The sequence below is a fragment of the Cornus florida genome, unplaced genomic scaffold (assembly GCF_030987335.1).
Source record: "Cornus florida cultivar Cherokee Brave unplaced genomic scaffold, ASM3098733v1 CherokeeBrave_3.0.0_Hap2_Chr09, whole genome shotgun sequence".
NCBI classification, from domain to species: Eukaryota; Viridiplantae; Streptophyta; class Magnoliopsida; order Cornales; family Cornaceae; genus Cornus; species Cornus florida.
Genome location: NW_026775579.1, coordinates 51,027,679 through 51,047,124, shown reverse-complemented (window position 1 = coordinate 51,047,124; position 19,446 = coordinate 51,027,679). Strand labels below are relative to the sequence as shown.

The following is a 19,446-nucleotide window of genomic DNA, read 5'->3' as shown; positions in this document are numbered from 1 at the left end:
AATATAGCTCAGCACACATACAGCTGAAGCTATAAGCGGAGAGCTTGTTTTCCAAAATTATGACTTACATCCATAATTAATGCAGTTTTCCATTCATGTTCTATCACAAATTATATAATGGAGATGAAAGAATCTATTGAAGTACAAAATGCTTTATTTCTCCCTTTTGCTAATCTTTTCTTGTTCCTTCTTGCATGACTATTAGAAACCTGAACAAACACAGCAACTAAACAACTAAAATAATAATCATTAGTCCTAAGTACAGAGTATAGAGACCATATTCTTTAGGTAGGAGAGGTTAAATGTGCAACAAATTTCGCTCATACAAAAATATAACACAAACTGTATCCCTATTACCAATGCATGAAAATATATGCAAAACAAATTTGTTTGCAGGTGAAACTTATATTTAAATGTGTTCAACAGATCACATTATGCATGAAATTTTAATTAATTATTCAACTTACGGGAAGATGAGGACCCATCAGAAGCACCTATCCCTGGTCTAGAAGCAGCTCCATTTTGAAAAACCTTCATGAAATGTTCAAATGAATTAATTAGAAAACATTATTTTAAACCACCACAGCCTCAAAGGGATAGCTCAAACTCCTACTTGGTCGGCAAACTGAGCATCCTTTGACGAATCTGTCTCAGTTGATTCTTTGAAACTCTCAAAAGGACTCTTCTGCAAAGTTTCTTCAGGAGAAATATCTACAAAAGCTGCAAATGTAAGTTGCATTAGAATTTATATTAGAGAACAAACTAAACAATCAAATAAGAATTTCCCAATAGATTATTAATTGAGGAACAGGTGGCTATTATTTGTCAAGCATATTCACTTCCTAAGGAAAATGCAATATAATGCACAGATACATGCTCATTGCCTGCCCATGCATGTATGCACTAGCATACACACACAAAAAAACAGGTACCAAATGCTTCAAGGTCTAGGCAAATATCTGTACAAGTGTCACCACATATCCCCAAGAAAGAGAGAGAAGAAAATAAGTGTCAGATATTAGGACCCACTTTCTGTGGTGTAAGCCCATTGTCCCAGCAGAATAATTCAGCAAATTTGACTGCCACTGATCCAGGAAATTTTTTCTTTACCCAAATATAGCTACACGCACTGCTTTACTTCTCTTTGTTACCCATATATGTGATATCATCTACCATGAATGAGTTGTATCAAATGTGTAATAATTTATTTGCATGATTATCATGTTTGTATCTTCAACTTACTCTAAAAAAATTTAAATAAATAAATACAAAAAACTGAAAATGCCCAAATTGCTACAAAGATTTTTTAGGAAGATTAGGGGAAACTCGTGTGTGAAGAGGAATCACTGAAATTGGTAGAGACTACACATAGTTCATATGCTCATCTTAAAACTACTTAGTGTCAGTTGCTGCTCGTTCTATATATCGACAATAAATAACAGAAAAATTAAGAAAGAGATAATTTGATACCATATTTCTTTGGTTTGTTCTCTAGTTCTGTGTCATCTTTGATATCTGAGGCAGGTGGGATCTCCACTTTGGTCGCAGCTACATCTACAGTCACTGCAGACCGAGACGCAACTGGAGAAGTTGAGGTAGCTGGACGTGATGCTGGGGGCGTTGGAAAAGGAAAAGGTGATCCAGGGGAGAAGGCAGGATTATTGAATTGGTTATTTTGTGAATCCATCTGCCCCATCAAGGTCTTGACAGCTTGTTGCATTGCATATTTCTGGAAAAGGAAAATATTCAAATCACAATTTGCAGAGACAAACAAACATATAGAAAGAAATTAAGTTAACAAATTCTCGTGACAAATTATAATAATTAGATAAACCGAAGTCTGTGTGTGTCTAAGGACATTTAAAAATATATATAGCCAATCTAAAATTATTATCAAAACAGCACAAAAATTAAAGATAAACAATATGTTCAAATGCCAAAAAAAAACAAAAAACAAACTTTTTTAAAATTGTAGAATTTAAAAGACCTGAAGAAGAGCCCCACTGTACAAGTGTATAGTAGTCAACACAAGATTAGTTACCCCGAGAGAGAGAGAGAGAGAGAGAGCAGAATGCAACAAAGAGACCCATGCAAATTAGATTATTGTTCACAAAAAAACTAAATAATGTAGTGAAAGATAAAGATGTGGTCAGGAGAGTAATGGAACCCCAATAGGAAGAAACTCAGCCCTAAAGCATCCCACACATAATACAACCTCCACAAACTAAGTTTTTAGGAAAACAGGAACCCAGCAACCATCTACCTAATTTCCTGAAGCATTTCCATCCAAGGAGAAGACAATTTAATCTCAATAATAGAATTTGAAAAGGTATCTATAAAAATCTTAGTCATCGCCGTTGTCATCCTTGCCTTTATCCCCCATATGAATGGGGTCAAGGGCCATCAAGGCACATGAATTTCTAATTACTTCATCTAATATAAGTTTTGGCCGGACCCTATGTCTCTTACCTTCTATGCAAACTATTCTTTCTTTTCTTATTAGTGCATCTACATGTCTATATTGTATCTGAACACACCACCTAAACCTTATTTCTTTCATTTTATCATTAGGAAGCCCTACTCCTAATTTTCGCTCACACGTTGATTATTAACCCTACTTTTTTAGGACTCCTCCCAACATTCTCATTTCAGTCACATGAATGTGTTGTTCTTTTTTCTTTTTCTTTAAAGATCTAAATGATCCTGTATAAATTGCTCAAAGAAAAATGAAAATCCACCATCCTAAAGACCAAAAACCTTGAAACATCACTACTAAACAAAAATTCAAGAATGGGAGTGGGAGTGAATAGGATTTGGGATAGGTCATTTTTGTGTCAGGTTGATTTATAGCATTAAGTAAGGGTTGTCCAGTCACCCCTAGCTTCGTATAACGAACAGCTTCAGGTCAGTTTGACAAGTTCACATCATAAATCTATCGAGTCCAACTTATCAAAAAATAAATAAATCTGTCGGGTCCAGTCCAGTTCGATATATTTTGGTAAGATTGATACATTTTCATAATGCAAAACCGAACATTTTGAAACCCAGCCAATATGGTTTGGTAATTAACCACGGACAGAAGAGCAGCCACAATTTATATGTGAACAAATGGTAAGAGTATTATAAATCTAGAAATGAACCAAGTTGGCGCATGTGAAACCAGACTTTGTTTGAGAATAGGCGGGATGATGAGAGAAAGAGAGAAATTTAGATAAACAGCTTCAGAAGAAACAAACAAAAAATGTTAGTCAAATGTTGAAAAAGAGTTGCATTCACCTAGCTGTTCTAGCAATATGAAAAATGCAAAATTTTCAAGCGAATAAAATAGACATAATTAAAAAATCTAAACTAATTGAAATCTAGATGAATTAACAGACTAAATTTGGATTGGAACTATTAGAATGCTTCCGATGTAAATCAATCATCCCTATGATAGTTGATCTAATAAAATTATCAAAATTTTCAATAAATTATACAAGGGAATTTGTAACAAGTTTAATATCAAAATAAATTCACATGATGGTCAATCTAATAAAATTATCAACTCTTAAAGGAGTGGCCCCGTATTGTATAATGTTGAAAATCAAAATTGTTAAGCTACACACACATGTCAGAAACATGGTTTGGTAATTAACCACAGACAGAAGAGCAGCCACAATTTATATGTGAACAAATGGTAAGAGTATTATAAATCTAGAAATGAACCAAGTTGGCGCATGTGAAACCAGACTTTGTTTGAGAATAGGTGGGATGATGAGAGAAAGAGAGAAATTTAGATAAACAGCTTCAGAAGAAACAAACAAAAAATGTTAGTCAAATGTTGAAAAAGAGTTGCATTCACCTAGCTGTTCTAGCAATATGAAAAATGCAAAATTTTCAAGTGAATAAAATAGACATATAATTAAAAAAATTAAACTAATTGAAATCTAGATGAATTAACAGAGTAAGTTTGGATTGCAACTATTAGAATACTTCCGATGTAAATCAATCATCCATATGATAGTTAATCTAATATACTTATCAAAAAAATATGATAGTTACTCTAATAAAATTATCAAAATTTATAATAAATTATGCAAGGGAATTGTAACAAATTTAATATCAAAATAAATTCACGTGATGGTTAATCTAATAAAATTATCAACTTTTAAAGGAGTGGCCCCATATTGTATAATTTGAAAATCAAAATTGTTAAGGTTGTCAGAAACATCTGTTCGACAATGTTAACAACTGGATTGATTTTACTAAAATGTCATCTATATCATTTTATTGCACAAAGCGAGGTTATTATTGTCTTCACATTCATTACAATGGTAGAATACACATATTTAAATTTTTTCTTGTGATGACTAACATATTGCATCCCTGTCAGTCAACTTTAACCAATGGGAGGTTTCAGTAACATATGTAAACCTTAAGGGAGGTTATAGTAATTTCCTTTTTCTTTTCTTTTTTTGATAATTGAGGTTAGAGTAATGTCTGAAAATGCAGGGGTAGGGTGTTGCCAAACCTCGAGGAGGTCAACATAATTACCCAAAATTGTTAAAATTCGTAGAAAAAAATAAGTGAAGCAGCCGTATATCACAGCTTCAAGAAGCTTTTTTTTTAAAAAATTTATATTCATACAAGGATTTGGGATTCAAAGTGGAAGCATCAATGGAAGTTATTGATATGATTGGCACAAATGAGTTCCACGGGTTTTGCCTCCACTTTCAGAGGAGCAAGGATAGATAATTAGGGTTAAATTTTATTATTTCGGTAATGTTTTAATTCCAAAGATATTTTAGTACTTTATTATTTTAGGGTTAGGGTTTGTTTATGCTTTGCCAATAAAAGGCTATTATGTAATCAAACAATTTAGTATTGGCCCATTGGGGAATACTAATTATCATGTTCTACGGATTTCTCTCTGTTCTTCTTACACTTCTGTTCTTGCTTTCCTTAACCCCTCTGCTGTCCAGTCTATACATTCACCCCCTGTTCTCATCCCATTTGTCTGTCTTCTCACCGTTTCTTCTAGGTTCACCTCTTCTTCTGTCTTCTGATCTCTTACTTTCTTTCTGATCCTACATCAACTTGGTATTAGACCAATCTCATCCTCCATCAAGTAGTATCAGTCTATCAGAGCACACTACCCATCCTCGAGGCACCTATCTGAGAAAGTCCTCTTAAGCCTCAACAACCTCCTCAGTATATACTATACAGAATCTATTAGACTATGTTTGTTATAACAGGAGGAAAAAGAAAATGAAGTATAATATTAGTTATGAGAGAAGAAAAGAAATGAAAAGATAGTGTTAAACTCTCATCATATTTGGTTGATTAAGAAAGAAAAAAATGAAAAGATGGTGTTAACCTCCCATCGTGTTCAGTTGATTAACGAGGAAAAAGAAATGAATTGAGAGTGTTGTTTGGGAACAGAAAGGAAAGAAAACTATTTTAATGAATTTGCACTGTACCTTTTACATTTAAAAGGTAAATTTATAGGTGAGGAGTGGTTTCAGATAAGACAGAGACCGACCAAGCTTTAATGTCAATTACATGCAATTGTTGAGCAAATAATTGACAAGAAAGTTACTGGGACTTTAACCACTGTTTATCATCTGCCAAGGCCTAGGACTCATGTGGTATTTTGATTTTGTTTCTTACAAAAATAAGGGCAAATTTGGTATTTCTAAGTTCTATTAAAACCTGCAGTATTTCCTTTCATTTTCTCCCATTTTTGGAAGGATAGCAAAACCTGCTTTTCATGGGTTAGTGTATCCCTCCAAATCCTTTCATTTCCTTCCTTTCCAAAATTGTATACCAAATACAATATAACATTTCTCTCCATTTACTTTCTTTTCTTATCCTTCCGTTTCTCTTCAACCAAACTAAGTCTTAGAGACATCTGGAAGAGGATGTCGCACACCACCCCACTCAGCGACCTAGCATGACTATCTTCAGCAATCTTGGACAGGCACGAGGGAATAACTCATATTGGGACTATCATCACACCAATTATCAAGTCAAAATCGAATCCAATGCCCACTCCCAACTACAAGCCAAATGTGCTTCAAGAACTCATCCACCCTTTCTTGATCCTTTTCAAACATCCGCATTGTAAAAGATACATGCCTGCCTAGAATAACAATCAACCATCTACTTCCCTTCTACTACTCTCTTCCATAGATTGTCCCTAAAACCCTTACCTCCACAACATCTCCCTAGCAAGGTTTGGTTGAACCACCCCAATCCTTCTCTTTCATTGGGAGGCAAACCAATTTCTAGTACATAAAATTTTGACATTAAATTATGTGTAGATTGATATAATTGTGACATCACAGTATACTTGAATTTCTCTCCATAAATTTTAATAGCTTCATGGTGTTTTAGATAGTGTTATCCATCAGCTGATGGTACAAGTTCCATACATTTTCAACTTTTTACCATATATGTGCCACTGCAACCATATGTTATAATAAAAATATGGAAATTTACCCTCAGATAATTGCCAGTTGCATATCTTTATCAACTAGACCTCCTGATAATATGAAAAGAAGAATCACAAAAATAAACAAGTAATTTGGACAGACATGTTCACACCTTGTAAGGAAGTCAAACTCACCTTTAAGTTCGTAGCCGCCTGCAATGTAAAACAGATTGTCAAAAGTGGATGAAGGTTAAAAATAAATAATAAATATTCAACTATAAAAACTAATAGTGTGTTGAAGAATCGTGCAAGTTATAGTCGTTCTTACCCATGAAAAAAGTGCTGAGAGGCCAACACCAACTCCAATCCAAAAGAGAGGTGACCCTCTAAAAAATAGAAACATCAACGAAGAATAATAAGGCATGAGAACATCTAAGTGAAAAATACATAAGTTAAAATAACACATAAAACTGTCGCACAATAGTTGACATGTAATAATTCAATCATTAGCATAAATAACAATGAAGTCAACAGAAAACAAATTAAAAGAAAATAATATAATAAAACAATAAGGACAGGAAACATTACACGTGTGACGACGGAGGCGGCACCGAAAACTGTGGGCTAACACCAACTGAAGATGTTTCTTGACTAGTTGAAGAAGTAATGCTTGCAAAACTTTCCTTTCCTAGCTTCTTTAACACTGTATTGTAGAAATATTAAAAGAAGCAGGAGGAAATCAAAACCAGAAAAATATAATGAATAGCATCATAGGACATAACAACGGATGAATTACATTCATAATTTCATATACATAAAAAGGAACATATTAAGGTGAACCAAATAAAGCTGTTGACTACAAAACCAGAGTAGAAGGAATAAAAGGCAACAATATTCACAGGCATTACAAGAAAGGAGCCAAAATCTTAATAGAAAGGAACTGCTATATTATTATCCCAATACATGGGCTTTAGGGGGAGGGGGGGAGAAAAACAAGAGAGAACAAAGAGGAAGAGAAGAGGAACAAGAAATATTGCTGAAAACTAAGGGAGGTAAGTCAGAGTTCAACACTCACTCAAGCACATAACCATGGATTTGATTGGCATGTTGAATGAAAAAGATAACAGAAAAAGAAGTCGTTAATCAAGTGGACCTGCAAATGTGTTCCACTTCCGATCCCGTGTTGCCCCTCAACAGCAACAAATAAACACCACTTGAAAGCAGAAGAGGTTTACTGGATGAAGATTAGTAGCAGCACCTTAAAAAAGTATTCAAAAGGTATAGAAAAGATGTATCCAAGACCTCAGACTTGATTTGGCACGTGTTACATGATGCCTATGGCAACACTTGGGAGTTTCGATATTTAAGATCGAGTTGTTGAGTTTTATTTTACTCTTTTTTTAGATTAATTTGATGTTGGTTCAGTTTAATGCATGTTTTCTTATGTTTTAAGAGCCAGTGTTTTGCTAATAATGATGCTTCATGAAATCATGCATCGTATTTCTGGTGTTGTTTTGTGGAATTGGACCTTTATATGTGGACTGTAGTAGTCAAATTCAAAGTTTCTATTTATGGAGTTCAGATCCCATTAGAGTTAAAATACTTGAAAGTATATTTGAAATGCTTTCACTTACAAAAGAGAACAAATTCTTGAAAAAATTTCCTACAATTGTGTTCTTAAGAGGATTGTATGAGAGAATTCCAAACCTATGTTTGATGCAAACAATATTCTATTTCTAGGTATGGTCCTTGATTTTTCTTCTTCTTATTCTTCCTTCTCTTACTTTTTTCAAGTTTAGAAGCCCATAGTTAGCCCCTTTTTTTTACCCATAAAATCCTTCTAAACAAGCCTAACCAAAAGAACCCAAATCAGGAAAGGTACTCTTCACAGCCCCTAAAATAGTCCAGAAACTTTGCCTGCCCTTAGCTAATTGAAACCTCAAACCCTTACCTTTCTTACACCTTTGACAAACCTAAAACCAAATATCTTCTTTAATTGTAAGCCACAAAAAGAAAAAGAACCTAATAATAATAATAATAATAGGTTTTTGTAATCTGTAACATGATCGATTGATTCAATACAATTGAAGGCTTTATTTTCTCTCCTTCCATTCTCTATCTTGGTGCACAAAAGTTAGGGATGGGCAAAGTTCGCTGAATGCAGGGTAAAACCGTAAAACATAATGAATGTCATTTGAATGAAGATTGCTAGGTTGTGGAAAGCAAAAAGGATAGTGGGTATGCTACATTTTATAAAATGTAGTACAATAAGGATGGGCATATATTAGGAAAGCATTGGGTGGTTCAAATGATAAGAGTCATTTGCAGTAGATATGGTGAGCCTAGGTTGGGGTGGTGGAGGAGATTCAGGCTTTAGCAGATATCCTAGGTTGTGGTGTTGGCGCTCTTCCAATCTCTTATTTAGGGCTCCCTTTGGGTACCTCGTCGAGGAGCATTTCTGTTTGGGATCCGATTCTAGAACGGTTTGAGAGGAGGCTATCAGGTTGGAAGAAACAGTACTTGTCGAAAGGGGGGAGCGTTACGCTTATGAAAAGCACCCTTTCCAATCTCCCAGCCTATTTCATGTCGCTCTTTCCGATGCCTATGAAAGTTGTTAGAAGACTCGAAGAGATTCAGAGGAAGTTTTTGTGGGGAGGTTTGGGTGATGAATTCAAATACCACTTAGTTAATTGGGAGAGGGTATGCACCCCCATCAAAAAGGGGGGCTTGGGTATTCGAAGGCTGGATGTATTCAATAAGGCGTTGTTAGGCAAGTGGTTGTGGAGGTCTGGGGGAGAGAGGTCCAAGCTTTGGATGCAGTCCATAAGACATTCAAAGAAAGCAAATTTAAAAAGAGATATCTTAAGAAAATAAATTTCTTCACAGCGCAACCAACCCAAGACCTTGTGAGGTCAAGTTTTAGTCTTAATATATACTCAGTTTATGTCGATTTTTAGGTTAGTACGTTGTTGGTAAATTTCTAATATGCTTGCTATGTTCTAGAGTACATGATATTTCTGTGATTTATTATTATACATGGGTTAGCTGTGGCAAATGGGTCATTTTTGGGCCAAGATGTTGTATTGGATCTTTAGTAATGGATTTCAATAGTTTTTACATGGTTTTACTGGTCAAAGTCTCGTAATCTCTAAATTGAAGTCCAAGTCATATTAAAGGTAGATTACTTTGAACTAATGGGCCATTAGCCCAATGGTAGAACCTCCCTATCTTCAAAGAAGAGGGGAGGGGTTCAAGCACCCGGCGTGGGCAATGTTTTTTTTTTTTTTGGTTAAAAGGGTAAGCTCGGCGTGGGCAATGTTGTGTGTGAGTACTTACCTGATCAAAAATAAATAAAAAGTAGATTACTTTGAGGCTATATGTACCTATATAAAGCATTTAATTCCACAATAGCATTTCTGCACTTTAGAAATTACTTGATGCAATTCTGACCATTAGTATGATGCCTTACTTGTTCTTTTTATCTTCTTTGTTTCTTTAATGTTTCTACATTTTTAAGCTATTGTAATCCAAAATCAAATCTGTATAACCACTTTTCTACCCTTAAAAGACCCTATAATGTTAGGACATTTTAATGAGAATCAGTTTTTTCATGTGATTTTTAATACTATAAGCTAGAAATACATAATATTTGATAAATTATGTTTGTCCATTTAAAAAAAAAAAAAAAAAAACTCAGTCATTATAAATGCATATAATATGATAAACGATTTCTTTTCCTATTTGAAACTCAAGACACATCCACTTGCCCCTATGGGGACTTGAACCCTCTACCTTCTATGGGAAGGTGAGGAAGTACCACTAGGCTACAACCCTTGGTGGTAAACAACTATTATTTTCACTCTACATATATATATATATTAAATTTGTACAAAACACTTACAAACAATATATACATACATATATATAATGTCTATCTTAACATAATTATATCATGTTTCTTAGGACTTTGTTTTATTGTGGTGTCTAGAACATAATGTATCTTATCCCATATCCATCTTAATGCTTCATAACAAAAGATGAAGAAAACTTGGTGACATTTTGGCTTTGACTTTCATAGCTTTGATAATCACCATAGATATTGATGATTAATTTTCATAGCTTTGATATTAATGTTTAATTTATCAACTGTGCATAAGAAAATAACATCAATGTTAACAATATTTTCACAAATCTTAATCTTCACTCTTGCAGTAAGGTTGTTAGAAATCAACAACTCCTCCAAACTTAAGCAAGCAGTCTCCTCTCTCTCTCTCTCTCTCTCCCATTTGCTTCAAATGACTAACAATGGGTCTCGCAACTGTTTGATCCCAAGTTCCAAAAATACAATCCATTTTTTTCTCAAGCCAATCCACAGACTCACTTAGTTCAAATCAACAATCACTTATGAAATTGTACAATTTAGTCTCCCCACCCAACAGGGCAAACTCATTTCATCAGCTAAATAGATAATACAATCCAATCTACTAACTCGGTGTTCTCTAGCAAATTTTGATATCTTATCAACTATAAATATCTTTGTAATCTCCTGCATGCACACATATATACTTGTATAAATGATACCACATGAACACCAAAATAGCCCAAAAATAATATAAACTAAAACAGAGAGATCATAAGCATTAAAAATAGCAGCCCATGCCATGAACAAATTCATATATGCCTATTGATGAAGATATATAAATATATATAGAGAGAGAGAGAGGGAGAGAGGCAAAAGAAGTACCAATTAATTTGGTGGTTCTGGGAGGGGCATGACCGTCGTTACCCTGAGGCGGAGAGAGAGCTGAAATGGAAGTTGCGGTTCTGGTGAGAGAGATTTCTCGACCACTTCTTCTGGTAGTCCTTCGGAACAGATGAGGAATACCAGAGGAGTACCTGTTTGAGACCCTATCTCTTGGGTTGGGAGACCAACCCACTACCATTTTCGGGGAAGAAACTAGGGCTAGGTTTTCCATCGATAATTACCAATTTATAAACCAACAACACCACTATCAAGTAGATATATCTGTGCGTGCAGTGTGTCTATATATATCAACAGAGAGAGAGAGATGTAGAAGATGTATTAGAAATAGGCTGAGAAGAGGCTGGTGCTTCTGGCTTCTGCCGAGGCTTTGAGTAAAAGAGTTGAGTGAAGTTTATCAGCCTGCGCGTGAGGATGGTAATGGGGCGGGTTAAATGGATGATCCGATATAATAATACAGTTTCGCTTCTTTTCTTTTTCTTTTTTTTTTTTTTTTTTTTTTTTTAACTTCGGATATTAACTTCCCTAGGTAAATGTCAAAATGAAACCATATTTATTATGTTTATGAATATGAGGCTTATGAGCTAATTTACAATAAATCTTAAAATAATAATAAGAATAATAATAATAATAATAATAATAATGTTGTGTTCGGTACTAATTCACATAATCTTTTTCAACCGATGTCGCTCTCACGTTCCGAGGTACTAATTCACATAATCTTTTTCAACCGATGTCGCTCTCACGTTCCGAGCGCATCCTCACACTCACTCAAATCCTCTCTATTTATGACTTAATTCTGCCGCTCTCACGCTCCCGCTATCGAATTCTCTTTCGCTCCCGCTATCGAATTCTCCTTCGCTCCCGCTTTATGTCATTTAGGTTTGGTATTAAAATGAAGTATATTGAATTTTTTTTTTTTTTTTTCAATCGACAATGATAATGTCCGGCCTCTTATTTCATAATTTAGGCACATGTAATCTTTCGTCTCACCTACGAAAGGACAATTACTGAAAAATTTTCTTGAAAGTAACTTCAACGGAATTAGGACAATAGACGTCAAATGTGAGTGAGATACCCTGTCATTAGACTATCCCTAATTTTAAGCTATAATAAATTGACAATTGCATTTTCTAAATCCTCTTATTAAAGTTGGAAACTCCATTGGAATAGAAAAATAGGGACTATTACATATTTTTTGTACTTAAGTACTCCGTAACTCTTAATGCCGCCTTTTGCATTTAGGAATGTTGAGTTCATCTATGAATTCATGATCCAAACTCATTTGAATTGGACTTTCAACCTCACGATTATGCGATAGATTCATAAATAAAGAATCCATAAAGATTGAACCACATCACAGTCTTCAAATCATCATTATCTATAAATAATTTAAATAATAAAAATAAGTTAATCATAAGTTACCAATTAAAAATGTTTCTATAAGTTTTGGACTCTGTAATTATTCATTATTATTTCTATCATATTTTGAGTTTATTAATTATAAATAAATAAGTATTTACGATCCTTTTTTTCCAACTGTATTTTGGACTCTTTAATTAGTTATTATTATTTTCAAAAGATTTTCTAAAAATTGTGGACTCTTTAGAAACCTATAACATTAGTTATTATTTTTTTCAAAAGAGGTTTTATAAATTTTGAAAAATTTATAAACCAATAACAATCAAAACATAGTAATAATAATTATAAATAAATACAGTAGTTATTTACGTTCCTATTAATTATTTATTTCTATCCCCTTTTTTTATTCTTTAGTTATATTTTGGACTCTTTAGGTTTATTTAAGTTTTTTAAAAGAGTTTCTGTAAATTTTGGAATCTTTATAAACCTATACGTTATAACAATCAAACACATAATAGTAATAATTAAATTCTTTATTTATATTTAGTTATTTAAGTTATTTTTTCTCAATTCTAAATATATTTTTTCTAATGATTAAATTTGTACTTTAATAATAGTATAGATATTGAGTGCATTTTGATTTACATTGATTGTTATTCATGTTTATTGCACATGTCTTTCAATTAGTAAGTATAAATGTGTAAGTGTGTAGTACTATCAAATAACTTAAGTTTTTAGGTTAGAGGATAACTATCTGACTCGTTATAGACCCAGTGTCACGCCAAGCGCCCGATCTGAAAGTATTAGGGTCTATGCAACGACTCACTCTACCACATGGTATGATATTATCCGCTTTGGGTCTAAGTTCGCACGGTTTTATTCTTAGATTTATCCAAAAAGGCTCATACTAATTAGAGTGACACACCCACATATAAGCACTTCACCTTTTCCTTTCCTAGGCGATGTGGGATTGTGTGGTAGTCTGTCAGTGTCCCGCACCCGCCACGGCACACCCGCCCACAGGGTTATCACAATCCACCCCCCTTAGAGGCTCGACGTCCTCGTCAGCACACTTCCGACTGGGTCAGGCTCTGATACCATTTGTAACGACCCACTCCATCACATGGTATGATATTGTCCGCTTTATGTCTGAGCTTGCACGGTTTTGCTCTTTGGTTTTACCCCAAAAGGCCTCATACCAATTGGAGTGACACACCTACATATAATCACTTCACCTTTATCTTCTCACGCGATATGGGATTGTGCACTCGTAGCTCGCTAGTGTGGTAGCCTGTCAGTGTCTAGCACCCGCCTACGGCACACCCGCCACAGGGTCATCACAATCCACCCCCCTTGGAGGCCCGATGTCCCCATCGGCACACTTCCGGCTGGGTCAAGCTCTGATATCATTTGTAACGATCCACTCCATCGCATGGTATAATATTGTCCGCTTTGGGCCTGAACCCGTACGGTTTTAGTCTTGGATTTACCTCAAAAGGCCTCGTACCAATTGGAGTGACACACCCACATATAAGCACTTTACCTTTCCCTTCCCCAGGTAATGTGGGATTGTGCACCCGTAGCTCGCCAGTGTGATAGTCTGTCAGTGTCTTGCACCCGCCACGGCACACCCGCCCACATGGTCATCACAGTCTATCACCCAGGGTAGGTAGGCATTGTAAGTTCGGATGAGGAAAAATATTAGAAGTGTCTCACATTAGATCCGATGGGAAGTGAGATGGAAAGACATGCAACACTACTCAATAGATTAAGATTTTAGGTCAGAGGGCAAGACTCGTCCCGTTACACCTAGTTTGTTACACCTAGTTTATTGATTTTACCAAAAACTTACATATAAACATTTATATATTTGTTTTTGTATATATGTTGCAACAAATTATACTTTTCACTTATTTTAAATGGGTTAATTCATTTTCATTTGGCCATGGTAATATATATACATATACATATACACGAATAAGAATAAGAAGAAGAAGAAGATTGGACCATTAAAACAAGCCTAATCCAATAACCAATTAGATATTTTAGGGATTACATCAGATTGGATTACATTTAATGTCTAATTCAATCCATTTGACCCTGATTCCAGTATCCCTGTATTATTCTTAGGTCTAGTTTGTTCCGCAATAATGAAATGAACACAATATTGAAATGATAGGGAATGAAATGAAGTTGGGAATAGTATAGTCATTCTTAGTTTTTTTGTTTGGTTGTAAATATGAAATGATGTAGAAATAAAAAGATAATCACAAGTTTAAGTAGTAGTAGTGGAATGAGGTGGCAAGGCAGTGGCGGTGGCGGTGGCGGTGGCGGAAGGCCGTGGCGACGATGGTAGTGGAGGTGGCGGTAGGCCATGGCAACGATGACAGTGGTGGCAAAAGGCGGCAACGATGGTGGTGGTGAAAGGCTATGGGAGTGACAGTAATCAAATGAAAGTTCATGAAATGAATCTTCATTCCATCAGTTTAGATGTGGAATATATATATTTTTTTTCATTCTAAGGAAATATTCATTTTTACTTTAAATTTCATACAAAGCAAATTAATGATTTTCATTCCATTCCATTCCATTTTTTTTTTTCATTCTAAGGAAATAGTCATTTTTACTTTAAATTTCATACCAAGCAAATTAATGATTTTCATTCCATTCCATATTTTTGTGCCGAAAAAAAATCTATTGTCGGTTTGCAAATTAATGATTTTCATTTCATTCCATTTTTTTGCACACCATAACTAAAAAAATTCTATTGTCTGTTAATACTTATCCATTTGCTAAAAAAATAAACGAAGCACTCATCTATTTGATATTACCTGCCACACTCAACAGAGAATAATCAAACCCTTACCAACCATTAAATGGATTTACTTTGTGAAACGTCAAATAAGAAAGGTTTTATTTATTTTTTATTTATTTTTTTATTTTTTAAACAATATATATAATTCTTATTTTTAAATATATATATATATATATATATATATATATATATAAAATTCTTATTAAGTTTAGTGTGGTTACTTTTTTTTTGTATGTGACAGTTCACAAAATTGCCTCAATTTTGTTTTATAATTCTTATTTTACCTTCATTTTTATTTTATTTATTTTAAATACAAATATAAGGATAGAATCTTACCATGGCCATCATGAATCAACAAATTTTTTCACTTTCAAATAGTTCATTTTGTTTAAGTTTAAGTCAAAACTTTCATTTAAAAAAAAAAAAAAATTATTTTCTCCCAAAACTTTTCTTACACAAAACATGAAAATAATATTTTTGCATGAATGAAAGTTTTTTATTTGACTTTCTTATTTTATCTTTAACATATTGGTGCAAAACAACTTCTTTTTCTTTTTTTTTTATCATTGCAAAGGTACAAAGGCCAAGCCATCAATATAAAGGCAAAAGCCAAATCAGATGAAGCCATATGAAGCAAAAGAAGAAAAAATAAAGAACAAGCTCAGAACCGCCAAACTCCATATACAATATCAACAATGAATATATTCCAACTCCTAAGAATGAACACATTCCAACTCCTTCACTAATACATTCTATTTATTTCTGATTCTCATATGAGTTTTTGTGTTTTTACTAGTTTGACCATTTTACTCATGTTAAAAATGACAAATGTAAAGTCAATATGAGTATAATTGTATCTATAATCACATTCTCACTATTAGAATTGGTTAGAGATTACAAATTTTGTCTATTTTATAACCATCCTTAGTATTGTTTGGCTCTTAAAAATCGTGGTCCTTTCCAAGTGCGGAAAGGAGGGTGAATGTCGAGCGTGCCAGGAACTGATGTCGTTCTAAAGTGGATATCCGAATAATTATCCATTAGGAGATTGTAGGGATCAAGCGATTGTATGAAGAACTGGAATTACCACATTCGAGGGTTCTTTTTGCCTTGAAAAGGACTTATGGATTACTCTATGACTAGTGGAAAGGAAAGCGGTATTGAAAGTGCAGGACTTCAAAGTAAGGTGCTGGAAAGTAAGAAAGATAAGTGCGGGACTTGAATTAAACATATTGAAAGTGCATTACATGAATGTAAAGTAATTGAAGTGTTGTATTGCTGTGTGATTTGAACAGGGTTTGCAAGTGAAGCCTAAGTGCTCTATTTATAGAGCTTTCCATGCATGCAACTTGGTATATAGCAGCCTTAGCAGCGTCCACTTGTATTGATTTTGAGCTTCCAAGTGTCCCACGTTCTCTTGGCAGTTGTAACTTCTTCTATCATATCTTCCACTTTGTCTTCCACGATTTCTTATTCCCTTTCTTCTACCGTAAATATCTTCCCCTTCAAACACGATTTAATTAGCCTTGCCATCCATGATTTACGACAACTTCCCTTCAATTAGTGGTAGCAGTTGCTTGAAATACCACCACCTTCAACTGAAGTATCCTTGTTTGGACAAGTGTCCCACGATTCTTATAATCTCCTCTTTCTTTAGAATCCTTCTTCTCCTCTAATTCTATATATACATGCATGTATATAGAAATTATTACAGACCCAAGTTTCCCTTATTTGACTGAACTTTCCTACTTGAGTCTTCCATAACATCGTAGCCTCCTGAATTTTAGCGTCTTCTTTATCATGGATTAAATCTAATATAAATATATATATTTATGGATACAAATCATCCCACGCTCTTTTCTTTTGTAAACCACGCCTCCTTGATTTTAGGCTGAACTTTCCATTCTTCCACTGATTTTACATCGTGGGTTGTGGTTGTAGCACACTTCCTTGATTTTAGCTTCTATCATAGGTTGTTTCTTACATGAATAGATATATCATCCTCCACATTGGACAATCACGTCTCATTAATTTTAGCAACTTCCCTTCAGCCTTGCCTCATCTGGATTTAAAACTCAAGGCACCATGGAATTTTTCTTCACAGCGGTTAATTCATCGTGGGTTAAGTCTGATAAATATATATTTGCATATATATATTTATAAAAATGAATTAAACTCCCACATCTCCTTCCATTTAACAATATTGTTTGACTTGGCTAAACAATTGTTGAAGTCTTCTAAAAATAAAGAGAAAATCAACCCCACATTTTTCTTCTTCTGGCTGAATCAACCTTAGTCTTACCACATTTGGTAAGTCTCCATTTTATTGAAACCACGATAATAACTCTTTAAAGGAATTGATATACCATGGTCAGAACTATCGTAAGCTCAGTGGAATTCGCCATGGTCAGAAAATGTGGGCCCTTGCTTTTTAAAGATGGCAAGTCCTAATTGGACTTGCCTTTTCTATTTTACAAAAATAGAAAACCCCAGGACCATACTGGCCCAACTGTCTAATTACTACGTAATATTGCATTACTTTCAATAATAATTCATAAGAGTTGCGATCCAGCGTGGTAAGTTCCATTGGAACTCGCCACATACTTCCTTCTTATTGGTGGATAACACAAAATCAACCTTCAGCAATTCCATATTATACTTCTTCTTTTGGATATTCAAAGTAACAATCCAGTGTGGCAAGCCTATTGGAAATCCCCACATGTCGCTTGGTGTGTCTCTAAGAAAAAACAAGTTTTGCTACCAAATGTGTGTAGTGTGGCTAAGTTTAAATTTATAGAATGCCACTACCACTACTAACTATTAATGTAGCTAGAGTAAGTAGGGATCGTCCCAAGGGAAAGGAGGCGTATTTTTTATTGGAAATTAATATTGGATTAGTAGGTCGAATGATCAAAAGATGGTTGATTGTGGACTTAAACTATGATTTAAACTAAACAAATGCAATGTAAAATAACTAAAGCAAGTATGAGGTATAGAGAATATGAGAGAAAGGTCTTGGGTCATAGAGTTCACCACTAAGCATTACCTTCCTAGACATTCAATATTTGATGGATTAGGGGGATTATGTGTTGTAAATGAAAGTGTGTGCCATTAATTGAATATCAAGTATGGATGGCTAAGTAAGCATACATTGTCTAGCCAATCTAGTGAATACAATAACATATCAAATTAAGCCATTAATCATTCCATAAGTCCACAATTAATGCGCACTCATCAAATTAGATAAATATACTACTTGCATTCATAAGCATGGAACATCAAACAACAAGCATGGATTGTCCTCCTATCTAAGAAAGTAAGGCAATTGCACTACAACTAAGCTAGTGACATGAAAATTAAACTAATTAAACTAAGGAGGAGGCACAATCCATCAAGAAATAAGTATGTACCATTAAACAAACCATAAGAGTAATCTATTTAAGCACCATACCTTGACCATCACTAGATTCATAATATCAATACACATAGACATACATCAATGTCACAAAATCTAGAAATAAACACATGAACATTCATTCTAGCATACATAGACATATGGATATAATTAAATGATCAATTGGAAGTATTAAGCAACACAAATCATTGTAGAAACACGATTCATATATATATAAGATGTCAAGACAAAAATTACAACATAAAGCCCCTTTAATTACAAAACGTCAAAGTCTAGGAGGCATGCTTAGGGCTATCTGTGACGGCCCTAGATTTCTAAGCCCAGTTCGTCATGTGATGACCCGAAAGTTGACCCGGAACGGATCCAAAAATACGGAAGCGAAAGGTGAAACCAAGATCTTTAGAGATGTACATCATCCCTAAGACACAAAAGTGGCTTCTCGAGGAATCCCGAGACTCAACGGAAGCAAGAAGCAAACAAGGGTTTTGAAACTCTACAAGAAGTGACCAAGGGTAAATTGGTCATTTCATAGAAAAATGGATGCTACCAAGCATACCGTTGGAAAGAAAACAAAAAATGAATGAAGTTAGACTCAAGAATCACCTGATTCGGAGTCCGGACGAAAAAGATATGAAAATAGGACAAAACGGCATCCTCCGATTTAGATATACCACGACCCT

General features: G+C 34.3%; 2 protein-coding genes across 2 annotated transcripts in view; both read right to left on the bottom strand.

The window, feature by feature from the left end:
* The window catches only part of LOC132273900 (protein TIC 40, chloroplastic-like), a 60,167-nt gene that overhangs the window by 8,251 nt on the left and 32,470 nt on the right, over positions 1–19,446 (bottom strand). The gene's annotated exons all lie outside the window — the stretch shown is intronic.
* Positions 436–11,583, bottom strand: LOC132273901 (protein TIC 40, chloroplastic-like). The gene is made up of 7 exons (XM_059775006.1): positions 11,157–11,583; positions 7,001–7,115; positions 6,741–6,798; positions 6,608–6,625; positions 1,471–1,729; positions 614–720; positions 436–531 (listed from the first exon to the last, which is right to left on the bottom strand). The coding sequence occupies exons 1-7, from the start codon at positions 11,386–11,388 to the stop codon at positions 451–453; spliced, it is 870 nt and encodes a 289-aa protein (XP_059630989.1). The 5' UTR covers positions 11,389–11,583; the 3' UTR covers positions 436–450.

Coding starts and splice junctions, on each gene's coding strand:
- LOC132273901 (XM_059775006.1), bottom strand. CDS start 11,388: ATGGAAAACCTAGCCCTAGTTTCTTCCCCGAAAATGGTAGTGGGTTGG. Junction 721..1,470: donor GAACAAACCAAAGAAATATG/GTATCAAATTAT, acceptor TTACATTTGCAG/CTTTTGTAGATATTTCTCCT. Junction 532..613: donor ATGCTCAGTTTGCCGACCAA/GTAGGAGTTTGA, acceptor CATTTCATGAAG/GTTTTTCAAAATGGAGCTGC.